At 43.5% G+C, this 13,560-nt stretch overlaps 1 protein-coding gene across 3 annotated transcripts; it reads left to right on the top strand.

Moving 5' to 3' along the window:
* The first annotated feature begins 397 nt into the window (after positions 1-397).
* LOC148019689 (uncharacterized) lies at positions 398-12,545 on the top strand. 3 transcript variants are annotated; one of them, XM_087699822.1, is made up of 7 exons: positions 398-418; positions 531-632; positions 1,288-1,439; positions 1,653-1,723; positions 11,173-11,254; positions 11,342-11,474; positions 11,554-12,545. In XM_087699822.1, exons 1-7 carry the CDS (start codon positions 413-415, stop codon positions 11,704-11,706), a joined length of 699 nt encoding a protein of 232 aa, XP_087555948.1. In that variant the 5' UTR covers positions 398-412; the 3' UTR covers positions 11,707-12,545. The 3 variants fall into 3 exon arrangements, with proteins under 3 accessions (XP_087555948.1, XP_087555947.1, XP_087555949.1); XM_087699821.1 differs by having other exon boundaries at positions 11,149-11,254; positions 11,554-12,487; XM_087699823.1 differs by lacking the exons at positions 398-418; positions 531-632 and adding an exon at positions 812-912 and having other exon boundaries at positions 11,149-11,254; positions 11,554-12,484.
* The last annotated feature ends 1,015 nt before the right edge of the window (positions 12,546-13,560 follow it).

Raw genomic sequence — 13,560 nt, 5'->3', positions numbered from 1 at the left:
CTCTTTCTTCTGACATCATCCCCGCCCCTGAAGAGCCTTGGCACTAAGAAAAAACTTCTCTTTACATTCTTGTAGCACACTGTGCCTTCGGCTTCACTATTCGCACAAAGGAGGTGGAAGGTTCGTCATGGTTTGTAGGATGAGCCGCGGGAGAGATATATCAAAGGGGCGTACTTTTGACATGGCATCTCCCAAATGACTGAGACTTTCCTCCTCTTTTCGCCGGACCCACCCTCTTTCTACTCACACTCCCCTTCGGAAATGCCCTGGCACTAAGAAAAAACCTCTCTTTACCTTCTTGTAACACATTGTGCTGCCGAGTTTAGAGTTAGCAGAAAGGGGGCAGAAGGTTGGTAATGGTTTACAATACTGTCGCCTCGGAGCCTCCATCCGAACCCAGCCTTAGTATTCTATGCATGTGCGGAATGCTTACTTTTAATACTATCTGCCAAGTTAAAAAAAATCCCTATAAAGAATTCTAAATTAAAGCTCTTTAACATTCGTAATTTGTATTTGGAATCTCCTGCCAGAAATGTTTCTTGTCAACCCCTGTCCAACGGATCGCCCAACAAGTGCACTGTCTCTCGGACATTGACGGAGGTGAAGGATCGATACGGGCGCTATCATCTCAGGTGATTGCGAAATTTCAATCGTTCCGGTTCTGCCCAGATTAACATTTCAATCATTCCTGAAGAAAAGCGAGCACAGGAATAATTTCGCCTTTACTGCATCGGGTGGCACGCGCTGTCCGTGGATCAAGAAAAAAGAATTAACAATAAATAAGAAACTAAATCATTACAACTTACAAGCACAAAGAGCCTACTGGACCGCTCAAAGGCCTGCAGATGCAGACTTCCCCTAAAAGAATGTGATCAGATGATCTGTACTGTTGCTCGGAGGAGTGCCTTCTTGGTTTCTGTTTCTCTCCATTTTTGTTACTCAGTCTTAGGGTTAGGCCTCTGTTCTTGTATGAAGTGGTACAGAGAGTTTGAGTGGATTACCCTATACTGTTGTTTTCACAAATTGCTTGATCATTTCGAGTAAAATAACCTCATCTCATCCCTCTTGACATCCAATTACTCGAATTTAGCCCCCTGTTCTATAGATACTTACTATACAGAGCTTGATTGGTCTTGTCTGTGCTTTCGTAATAGAAAAAGCTTGATAATTTGGACAGTAACAACCTCATCTCATCCTTAGTGATATTTAATTATGTCCTCTGAACCCTTACTTAGTCCAAGGACTAATGATCTCGAAGCACCTCCTGAACCCTGTTTCCATTTCCAGCCCAAAGAAGGGGGATATCTACTTCCTCAGCTTTCCATTGAACTCAAGAAGGAGAACCTTAATGTCGTACAAAAGGAAGCGTGGCGGAGGACTCGGATCGTTCAGTGGGGCCATCAGAAAATTATCCATCCCTTTGTTTTGATTCTCAGAAGGTGCGTCGACACTCGGTGGTTGTATTACAGATCTTCTGTTCTACATCTTCCCTCTTGATGTTGTGGGTCTATAGCTCTGGGCAGGGCAGGGACTCCATTCTCCGGAATACTTGCTCTAGTAGTGAGACTATGCCACGACCCTACTGACCAAGAGGTCCAAGGTTTGAGCATGTTATAACTGCAAAATGCTGAAATCATCATCTCATTTTGCAGAGGACTGGAGCCCAAGCTTCTCTCATTATCAGCGGCCCTCGGTCTTACTTTTGGACTTTTCCCTATCTGTGGTAAGCTGCAAAGCAAATGCCCTCATTTCTCTCTTTTTTTAATGGAAACAATGAAGGAACAGCATTCGGCAGATTTGGGTGGAGTGCAATAGTACAAATTTGCTTATGTGATACTTGTGCGACATAATTCTCAATTTCTGACACTTCTGTGAGGACGCTGGGGTGAGGGAAGCCATTGCATGCCACATTGATCAGCCAGGTGAAGAAGTTTTAGCTGTGTTTCATGCTTACTTATGGGGGCTTGTTTGGCAGCATGGATGATGAATTTTATTGACATTTAAGTTTGATGGTGAAGGTCTTGAATGTGCATTAGCAGAAGTTTTGCCTTCTAAAATGTTGGCAATCTTGAACACAATCAGTAGATTTGTAGCAGGGTGTTGTTTGGCTTGAGAGTCTGGAGTTGCTTCAATCGATGTGGCATGTTTAGCTCAGAAAATTAGATAAGAAGATGTTCAAATGGTATCTATGTCAACAATGACCAGGAGGATTTTTAAGGAATTAGCAAGGGGCAAATTGTTTTTAAAGATATTTGGCAAGGTGTTGAGTGGGTCACACAAAGACTAAGCATGTTTCATTGATAGTGGATTCAATGTCTAAGTTAGGATATGAGTGACAAGTTGTTTTTTGATTGATTTGATAGCAATGTTCAGCAAATTAGCAGAGAAGAAAGGCTCATCTTTGGAAGGCTGTGTAGCAACGTTCAGCACCTGATCATAAGATCAACAGAGAAGAAAGACTTGCCCTTGGATGGCTCTGCACAAGAAAACCAAAATTGGCATGCTATGTGTTTGCCCAGCATTTAGTGTCCTGAATGGTCAGTATACACAAGAAATGGGAGGTCCCCTTGCACCAATATAGCGGCATGCTTAGAAGGTAGATTGCTTTAAAGAAAAGTATGGAATCTGAAAATTGGGCTTAGCATTATTGGCGTTTTATACATCTCATGGCTATTTAATTTCTAAGGCTGCACGATTTGAGGAGATTCATTTTCTGAAAAGACCCTTTAAGTAGGCCAGTTTGATTCACTCCACTATGCAGGACAGCGCATAAAATGATTTGATAGATTTATGCAGAGGAGCAATACACTTGGCTGTGGACCTCTATTGTGAATTACGACAACTTCATGAGCTTTTGTGAGGGAGGACTGCATACCTAGCTAGGGGTGGCGTTTTGCAAGGGAGGACCTCATACCCAGGTAGGTGTAGTGCCTCCCAAGCTGAAGCTCATGATGTTGTAAACTTTAGGGAAAAATAAGAGAAAAGAACTCCTTTTCCCACATGGGAAAATGTCAACAATCTTTCAATATGCTGAGGTGTTAGTGACAGTCATACGCCTCGACTAGTTTATACTTGCTTCAATGAAGTGTTGCCCATTTCTCCATTCTTCATTGAATATGTACGCTTGAGCTGTCTAGGGCTCCTTTAAGAGACTCGGCAGACATTCTTTCATCCCCTCTCAAGCATTTAGTGTCCCAACTAACACTAATATTGTAGCTAGTGCCACATTAAATATCAAAGCTAAATGGAGATTTTTAAACCTCTTCTCCTTGGCAAAGTTGGAATAGATGATGATAACCATGTGGAAGCAACATGGGTAGAAACTAGGGTTTCAGGACCAGGGCACTTTCTTCATAGTAGAGTAGATGATAAGGTTTCTAGAGACTAGGGCATATAGCTTGTGAGCTAGCAAGAGTAATACTGTGCAGCCTTTTGATGTACATGGGGGCAAAAAACATGTTGGGGCACTTGGTTGTGACTTGCTATGAACTTCTTGAGTTGTGATTAAGGTTCCGAGTCAAATATATAGGCACACCAACAATCATTGCTGAACATGAAACACTTAGAAAAGCAATCACTTTCAATTCTAGATCTTGCATCAAACCAATCATTACACTACGGCATCAGTTTCATGGATGAATTAATATTACAAAAGTAGAAAGGCCCTGGCGTGGTCACGATGCCTCTGAAGCACTAGACAGTGTGACTGTTAATAAATGCCTAAGACCTATATTTTCTCTGCACTGGACCTCGAAGACGTGGTCTCAAACTCGTGACAACATGCCAGCAAGGACAGTACGGACATTAACATCAGAAAACCTGGCTAAATTCATAGGCTTTTCACCCTCTGTTGACGGGCAATGTTTCCACAATTCTGTTTTACATGATATCTCCTGAAATACCAAAAAAATCAGGCTAGCTCACTAGGGTTTGCTGCAGCCTGCAACAAGCGATTAGAGGGAAGATTTGATGATTTTATTTGCACATTGCTTCTCCTTTTGTCTTGGTGAATGTTGTGTAGAAAGAGAAAAGGCACTTGCAGTGGGATTGCAGCAGTTGGCTGCATTAATTGCAGCTGACTTGCATCTTTTTGGCCCTTATTTTCAGCCTATATATAGGCTTTGTCTCCAGCAGTCTCTATCAGTTGTGTCTCTCAGATTTCAGGCTGCAGACCGTGGAGATTGCCCTCGGGGCTGACGGAGACCCTGATCTTCGAGGTGGAGACATACACATATTCTCTCTGCACCCTTGTATAATTCTGCATCCTTATACATGTAGCATTCTTCATTGCAGATTTTCTGCGTTTCACTGTCTGTCTGTCTGTCTCTCTCTCTCTCTCTCTCTCCTCTCTCTGTTCACTGTTTGTCTTGGTCATTCGCTTCCGCATTGCTTCACTTTGACATGGTATTAGAGAAATGAAGGATTGATGACCTAGCTGTTCACTCTTTGTCTTGGTCATTTGCTTCCGCATTGCTTCACTCTGACATGGTATTAGAGCAATGAAGGATTGATGACCTAGGGTGGACCCATTTGACGAGGAGATTTTAGCGCGACACAAGGCTGCATTTTCAGTGTTCAGGTGTGAGCAGGTGGGCTGCGCATTAGAACAAGGCTGAGGTGAGTGTGGCCGTGCAAGAAAAGAGAAGATTTGCTGAAGCTGCTCTTGTTTTTTTGCTGTCAGATAAGGAAGAAGGCTGCGTTTTGGGACTTCAAGTGCAGATTTTACCTTTTCATCACTCTAGCAGGTGAAGAAGGAGCAGGACCAGCGAACCATAGCCCTAGCAGGCTGCATTTTCACAGTCAAAGGGGGCTACTCCTATTTTTTGTGCAGGCTTTGTAGGTGAAGATGTCTTTTGAGGCTGAGATAGAGTTTTAGGCGATCATGGATCGGAATGTGCTTGTCCTACCGGCCCTTCCTTTAGATCAAAAGCTCGATGGTGAGAATTACCGCATCTGGTGGGTCATGATGCTTGCCATATTGGAGTTATATGATTTGGCGGAGTTTGTTATGGAGGCTATCCATTGTCCTTCTTTGCACAACGAGTCTAGACTCTATTTTAGTGAGAAGGTGGAGTTGGCAAAGGCTCATGCACATTGAGATAAACTCAATGCTCGTATTCGCTTGTTTTTATTTCTCTCTTGTACTACAACTGTTATCTCTCATATAGAGCATTTGACGGTGGCCCGGGAGATATAATTGAAGTTGGATCAGATGTATAATTGGATGACTATCATGAAGCGAGTCTCTTTGGAAGTGCAGATGTAGACCGTGAGTGTCAATAAGTCATCATCCATGCGGGAGTATATCAACAAGCTAAGGCAGCTTTAGATGCAGGTTCAAAACGCAAGGAAGGTGATTACTTCTGAAGACATGGCGATAACTCTCCTTTCATAGCTACCGCCTCGCTTCAGTGGTTTTTATTCTACCTTGATTGCTTCAGGGCAGTCTGAGACTCTTCGGTGAGGAGAGTTGGTTCCTATGGTCTTGGACCAAGAGGAGCAATTAAAAGAAACCAATGCTTCGAAATTTGAGGCCTTGGTTGGTTAATCCTCTCAGAAGAAGGGGAAGGACCAAAAGAAGGACGAGGACAAATCTAAGAAGGACAAAGACAAGGAGTCTACTTGTCACATATGTGGCAAAACAGGTCACTGGAAGAAGGATTGTGCTGATAAGAAAAAGAAGGAGAATGAGAAATCTTCAAAGGATTCTGGAGCGGTGGCTGCTCCCTCATCAGTTGCTTTCCTCCATTCGGAGGTGGTTGAGGATTTGACACTAATGGCTTCTGATGTTGCCTCGATAGCCCCATTCACTCGGGAGTGGATTGTTGATAGTGGTGCCTCTTGGCACATGACTCCTTCAACAAGTGTTACTCATTCGCAGCCTTTTCATGGCCAGATTCTCGTTGGTGATAGTTCGTCTATTCCTATTCAGGGATGGGGCAACATGCATCTTATTCTAGATGGACGTGGTGGTGCCCATGCATTCAAGGTACTTTATGTGCTGGCTTTGGGGTATCATCTTCTCTCGGTGCACAAGAATTGTGCCCTCGGCCTTTTGGTCGAATTCGATGTGGATTCTTTTCGAATTCTTGATCGAGGATCGAGGCAAGTTTTTTCTTCAAGTTATGAGGAGAATGGAGTCTACAAGTTGCAGTCTTCTTTTGCCTTGGCTTCTCTTTTTCTTACCTCTCAAACTCAGTTCAAGCTTTGGCATGCTCAGTTTGGCCATCTCAATTATGATTACCTTTGGAATGTTAGCAGTCATGTTTGTCATGCCTTGTCATCTCCTGCTTGTGAGCCTCAGTTTGAGTCAGATGAGGACTTTAGGAGCTCTGACTTGTCTATTACTTGTTTTGGCGGAGGAGGTAGTTCATTTTAGAGTAGCTCATTTTAGAGCACTCAGTTTATTGCATTTCAATGCATTTTCTCCTCTAGTTGGGACTTTATGTGCATTTCTCAGGGCAGTTTCAGCATTCTTCAGCTTGCCTCACTTGTCGGACTTTGTCCACCCTTTCCGGGATTTTTGTGAGCATTCTTGGCATTTTTAGTAGCATTAAATGCTGGGCGGACATATTTTTGGCCTCAAATTTCAGGTCGGCCAGTTTTTGGGTTTTTTGGCTATTTATAACCATTTCCCACTTGGCAGTCAGTCGTATTATCATCTTCCCTCCTTCCTTGGCAACTGCACACTCCGATTCCATCATCTTCCTCAATCTTCGGTGGTGTCGTCATCATCAGCCTGTTCTGGTGCCCTCACTGACGCTCTGGGCTGCGTGCAGGGACTGATCAGTCCACAGCTTTGTATTCAGCATTCATTTCAGTTAGTGCAGTATTTCTTCCTTCAATTTCTACTTCCTCTCTCTCTCTCTCTCTCTCTCTCTGTGTGTGTTCGTGTTCCTTCTTCCGTTGCACACTCTCACATGGTATCGGAGCCTACCTGAGAGCACGGAGGACACCATCAAGTGCAGCCCTTCTTCCCTCCTTTCCCGCCCTTGGCAGTGCTGTCTAGGCTGAAATGCAGCCTTTCATACCTTCGTTTTGCTGTTTTACAGCATCAAGAGGAGTAGGCGACAGTTTTCTAGGTGTTTGCAGCCTGTGTTTGCATCAAATGCATATTACTTGCTGATTCCTCTTAAACAGTCCCAAAACACACTAAAAATGCTCTTTTAGAGTAAAACCCTAAAACGGGGAGCGGTTCCAGGGAGTTCAGTGGAAACCCTAAAGCGGGGAGTGGTTCGAGAGAGTTTAGTGGAAACCCTAATTTTTGGGACGCCCTTCCACATCTATAAATAGACAGGTTGCCCCCATTCAGCTATTATTCTTGTTTGCAGGTTACACCAGCCTACACACCCTCTGCTGTTGTTGGCACCCAGTTTCCAGCCTACAGCCCGCCTCCATCTGCTGTCCAGCCATCATCGATTGCAGCCACATTATCTTCAGCCTGTCCATTGCTGTTGGCGCCCAGTTTCCAGCCTACAGCCCGCCTCCATCTGCTGTCCAGCCATCATCGATTGCAGCCACATTATCTTCAGCCTATCCATTGCTACAGCTCTCAGCTGCTGGCGACTGCTCCAAACTGTCCCAGACTGCTGTTCAGCCTGTTGTCCATCATCTCCAAGGTCTGCCAGCCTGTGTTTTCAGCATTGCAGGCCCTGACACTCTCAGACACTGTTTCATCCTGCTGTTTACAGCTGTTTACAGCAGTCTGTGCACAGTTTCCAGCCTTCGATCAGTGGTACACTGCTGCGTTTACCAGTTTCCAGCCTCCAGACTGCTGCGTTTTGGTGACCAGCCTGCTGCCATTCACTATTTAGCACTCCTACACTCTGAGTGGTGGTCACAGACTTGGGATCCATCTTCGGTGGATGTCACACTCCAATATTGCTCTGCCCTTGAGCACACTATACACTCTTACATTCATTTACAACATTCATTCACTTCAGAGTTGTGTTCTCTCCCTCCCTTCTTCTGTTTGTGTTTGAGTTTTGAGTTTTGCGTTTAGGGTTTGTGTTTTGTCCTCTCTGTCTGTCTCTTTGTGTTTCTGTCGTGGTCATACACTCTGTGTGTCCTCAGTGCAAACCCTAGCAGTTTCCTTCACAGTTTTGACGGAGGAGACAGCTCATTCTAGAGCACTTAGTTTATTGCATTTTAGTGCATTTTCTCCTCTAGTCGGGATTTTATGTGCATTTCCCAGGGTAGTTTCTACATTCTTCAGCCTGCCTCACCGGCCAAACTTTGTCCATCCTTTCCGTGATTTTTTTGAGCATTCCTGGCATTTTTACTAGTATTAAATGTTGGGCGGATATATTTTTGGCCTCGAATTTCAGGTCGGCTAGTTTTTGGGTTTTTTGGCTATTTATAGCCATTTTCCACTTGGCAATCAGTTGTATTATCATCTTCGCTCCTTCCTTGGTAGGTGCACACTCCGACTCCATCATCTTTCTCCGTCTTCGGCGTTGCTGTCATCATTAGCCTGATCTAGTGCCCTTACTGATGCTTCGGGCTGCGCGTAGGGACTAATCAGTCCACAGCTTTGTATTCAACATTCATTTTAGTCAGTGTAGTATTTTTCCTTCATTTTTTGCTTCCTTTCTCTCTCTCTCTCTCTCTCTGTGTCCTGTTTCCCCTTTTGTTGCACACTCTCACATGGAAGGCGTCTAAGGGCTAGTTTGTTAGAGGTTTGCCAGATATTGTGGTGAGCCAGCAGCCTTGTGTATCGTGTATCCATGGAAGTAGACTCGTGATGTTGTTCCCAGTAAGGCTTCGAGACGGTCTTTAGCACCCTTGGAGCTTGTTTCTACCGATCTTTGTGGACCGATGAGGATGTAGTCCCTTAGAGGGAGCTTGTATTTCATGCTAATTGTGGATGATTATAGCAGGATGACATGGCCCTATTTCTTGAAGCTGAAGTTGGAGGCTTTCTCCAACTTTAAGGATTGGTTGCTCTTTGAGGAGAACTGATCGGGGTGAAAGTTAGAAACCTTACGATTTGATAAGGGCAGGGAGTTTGTTTCTAACGAGTTTACTTGTTTTTTGTGCAGATCATGGTATTCACCAGGAGTTTGCCAATACAAACACCCCTCAGGAGAATGGCATCTTGGAGTGGAAGAATCACAGTGTGATGAGATGGTTCGTACCATGCTGGAGACACCTTAGTGTCTATGGGTTGAGGGTGTAGCTATTGCTGTTTACATCCTTAATTGTTCCCTACTTCCGCTATTGTCGATATGACTCCTCATGAGGCTTACTTTGGGTCGAAGCTAGATGTTTCTTATTTTAGGAACTTTGGGTGTGATGCCTATGTTCACATCTCGAAGATACAGCGTGACAAATTTGAAGTGGCTTCCAAAAGGTAGGTGTTTGTGGGCTAAAGCTCACAGTCTCAAGGCTACCAATTGTATGATCCTGTTAAGTGGGATGTCTACACGAGTTGTGACGTTCGGTTCGTGTAGATTCTAGCCCTAGAGGGGGGTGAGGACCACCTTGTTCTTGGAGATTCTGGTGATAGTTGGGCACCGGTAACTGTTTCTCTGGAGCGTGTGACTCTTGAAGACTCTTCTTCGGATGAGGAGCTTAGTTCCCAGCCACCCGATTCACTGGTTGTTCCTTCGCCGTCAGTGGACCTTCCAGAAACTTCAGCAGATGGCGAGCGCTGAGGCGAGATCTGGCCTCCTCCTCGTTGGGCTTGTGACACACTTCAAGATTCAAGGATCGAGGGGGTCCTTGAGGAGTGGCTACCGTAGGATGGACCGCAGTGGTCATGGAGGAACCAGGGACATTCTATGGAGCTTGTTTGCTCTAACTACTGTTTGATGTCCTGTGTGATGTAGGATAGAGAGCCCACCTCCGTGAAGGAGGCTCTACAGTCTGACCATTGGCGGAAAGTGATGGAAGCCGAGTTGGAGGTTATCGAGTGGAATGGCACTTGGTACCTTGTGCCTCGTCCCTCTCATATGAAGGTGATTGGTGTCAAATGGGTCTTCAAGACCAAGTACCATCGTGATGGCTCTTTGGACAAGCACAAGGCCCGCCGCCTTGTTGCCGAAGGTTTTACTCAGCGCCCAGGCATTGATTTCCATGATACTTTTGCCCCCACCACTCGTATGGCAACAATCCGTGCTGTTCTTGCCTTGGCTGGTCATAGGAGCTGGCCTGTCTTTCAGTTGGATGTGAAGTCGGCCTTCTTGAACGGTGATTTGAAGGAGGAGATCTACCACATTGCTTCACTCTACAGGTCTTTAGAAGGGCAAAGATTCCAAAAAGGTCTCCTCTTGGGCCTGCAACAATAGAGGCTCCCATTTCTTCTCCCCTCCTTGTTGTACAGATTTAGGCTTTGTTTGAGATAGCATCATACATCCTCTGTATGCATTGGAGATGCACCAAAATGGAGGACAATTGTTGCTGTTTTCAAGAAAAATTGGTGCTAGTATCTTTCAGACTTTAATGTCTTGAACTTCAGTCCATGTGTCATGAGGTTTTCGTCAGTGAATTTCTTTACATGTTGAGTGTTGTGATAGTTTGTCTATTCAAAAGACTCTTTGTACTGATTCTTTGCTTCAAGTATCGGAAGTTCTGTTGTTGCTGGTTTGGCTTGGCAAGAGTATGCATTTCATGTGTCTCCAGTTTGTGTTACTCCATTGATATGGGATTAGGTGTGGAGCTTTCATGAATCAGAATGGCCTTCTTGTCTGTTTGCAAAGACTACATTTATGTTACTCATGCAAAATTCAGGTGCTTCATTTTACCCCATGTGGTGAGCTGTAGCTGCATTTTTTCTAATGTTCTGGTATTAGCTGCAATTTCTTTAAAAGCAAACAAGCAAGAGTATGCATTTCATGTCTCTTCAGTTCGTGTTACTCCATTGGTATGGGATTAGGTGTGGAGCTTTCATGAATCAGAATGGTCTTCTTGTTTGTTTGCAAAGACTTCATTTATGTAACCCATGCAAAGTTTGGATGCTTCATTTAACGCCACGTGGTGAGCTGTAGCTGCATCTTTTCCAATGTTCTGGTGTTAGCTGCATTTCGTTTGCAGTGTACATCTGCAGCATGCACTTGGGGTTCTCTTTCTTTGCAGGTCGCTTTTACATGTTGTTACAAGTAAATTTCTCCATGCAGACTCTTCTTAGAACACTTTCTTCCTTTTCAGGAGTGCCTATTTTGCTGTGTGCAGTAGCTGCTGCAGTGCTGCAAACAAGCTGTCATGTGCCTACCATTATGTTGGCAAATTTGCTAGTCTCGCCTTTTGAGCTTGGGTGAGCCTTCTTTTCAAATGTTGTCTAACAGTTGGTTTTGATTTCTACATTTGCCTTACAAGTTTGTGAAATGTTTCTGCCAAGCAGGTTGGTAGTACCTTTTATGCGAGTTGGGGAGTCTGTGACAGGGGCTGAACATTTCTTAATACCTTCTCATGGCCTATGGGAAGCCATACGAGGATGCCAACCTCGTGCTCTAATGTTTGGCTTGCTACATGCAGTAAGTTAGTTGTGCAGGCTCTGGTGTCCTTTGTTAGGAGCTTCAGGGGATAATAAGTTCTTCTTTGAATTTGTTTCAGGTCTTAGGGTGGACAATTTTCGCTCCTGTTTCTATTGCTGTATTGTATATTACATTTCTTCCAATATTCCAGTATTTGATATGGAGATTTGGGAAAAGTTCTTTCCTTCAGCATCAGATGCCAGTGAATGATGCTGGTGCAGTAAAGACATAAATCAAGAACTCATCAGTGTGGCAAGTGCAGAAAAGATAGAGCATTGCCCTTACACAGAATTGATTTGATCATGTCATTGTGGCAAGTACTTCTGATCTGTACCGGTACTGTCTCCACAGGTTTATGTCACCGTTGATTTCACACAAACATATATATGCAGCATCTTCCATGGCTTGTAAATAGAGCATTGAGGCAATGGCTTTGGCATGCTAAGCTGACCTCTGTACATACTGCAGCCAAGTGGGCATTACTACCACCCCCTTCACATGTGAGGTGGTACTAAATAGCAGAGCATTTGATCCATTTCCTGATTTCCTCCCTCTGCCTGGCCATGCAAAACACTTGTAAATTACTGTCTGTTCAGTTGCAAGAAACATACTAAAGTTTCTGGGTGAACTGCTTGGACTTGAAGTGAAATTGCCCATGGGACATTGATGGAATTCATTACTGCACTACGCATAAAGGTTGAAAGATGAGAGTGGTGTATGTCCTATAATGAATGATTGAGGTGTGACCTGTTGGTTGCAACCTGGGCGTGCAATTACATTACAAGGATGGGAACTAACTGTATATCCAAATGGCATTAACAAGAAATATCTTATATTTATTGATTTATTTATAAAATCAATGGTATTTTTGGACCCTCCAGAATTTTATATTTTCTTGAAACTGCAAGAAAGGTCACAGCCTTGAGGCCTGATCTAGATTCCAAAAAAGCTGTATGGCTGCAAGTGAAACATAAATGGGAAAAAAGACCTGTATAGAGAAATTGGTTTTGGTATGGTTGTATCTATTGCATTCTAGAAGCAGATTTACTTTCCATAAAACCTGGAAAAAGGTCCAAATTCTGTATTTATATCTGTTAGTCTGAATAGTAGATTTTCAAATATCCTTCCTCATCAATGCCATTGGTGCGGTCTTGCAATTTGTGGTGAAACTGCCCCTTAGTCCCAATATTGCAATTTCCCATTAGCAAACAAGAGCAGCAATTTCCAAGATTAATTCCAGATAGCTTTCTTGGCATCTCACTCACGTACAACTCAACTTGATGGTCACTTAGATCTTTTGAACAGATGGCATTTTTGGGACCTTTCATGTCCAACTCAAGTTGGGGGTCATGTAGCTGTATTAGAACTATAAACCGGTTAGGTTGACACTTCTAGCCACCTAGCTTCCTAGCCTTTCAGCTTACATTTATACAAAATACAATACATACGAGGCTATAGACTAGGGCAATCATCTACTTCGATACATTCCTTGTGTTTGTCTATTCTTTGAGATAATCTCTCCACCGTACAATTTAGAGGTTATTTTGCCACCTCATATGGCATCTCATTCGAAAGACCTTGAACGTGAGAGTCATTGTCCTTGGCATATATGGAAGGCTATCCTTGTTGCTCCTCTTCACTATGATGATGACTACTATATGTTGTCATGTTGCATACTATTGGATTTTGTTTTGTAGATGATTTATTATTTGCGTTTATGCTTTCGTGTAGATATACATTCTATATACTCATTGATATTTCGCTCCTTTGCTTTTGTATTGCATCACTCCAATAATGCTTTAGATTTCTTTTTGATTTCACTATTTGTTAAAGAAAATAGTACATATGCCCTCAACAAGGTATTTTACATAATTCCCAAACCATCACGGAGTAATGGATTCTTGAAGAGGTTGAACAGAATTGTATAGACCTTTCTTGTTGGTCATGTGACAGGAGGAACCACTGTTCAAATTACCCGCGAGTCTGGTAGATAATTTTTACACCAAGAAATACACCCATAGTTCCTCAATGGTCACCATGAATAACTCCAGCTCTACTTTAGTCATAGCGATATTTTTAGGTAATT

The sequence above is a fragment of the Lygodium microphyllum genome, chromosome 19 (genome assembly GCF_053477565.2).
Source record: "Lygodium microphyllum isolate KBCC chromosome 19, Lygodium_microphyllum_v1.1.10, whole genome shotgun sequence".
Classification (NCBI taxonomy): Eukaryota; Viridiplantae; Streptophyta; class Polypodiopsida; order Schizaeales; family Lygodiaceae; genus Lygodium; species Lygodium microphyllum.
This window is presented reverse-complemented; position numbering and strand designations above follow the sequence as displayed.

Coding starts and splice junctions, on each gene's coding strand:
- LOC148019689 (XM_087699821.1), top strand. Junction 633..1,287: donor TACGGGCGCTATCATCTCAG/GTGATTGCGAAA, acceptor TTCCATTTCCAG/CCCAAAGAAGGGGGATATCT. Junction 1,440..1,652: donor TTTGTTTTGATTCTCAGAAG/GTGCGTCGACAC, acceptor CTCATTTTGCAG/AGGACTGGAGCCCAAGCTTC.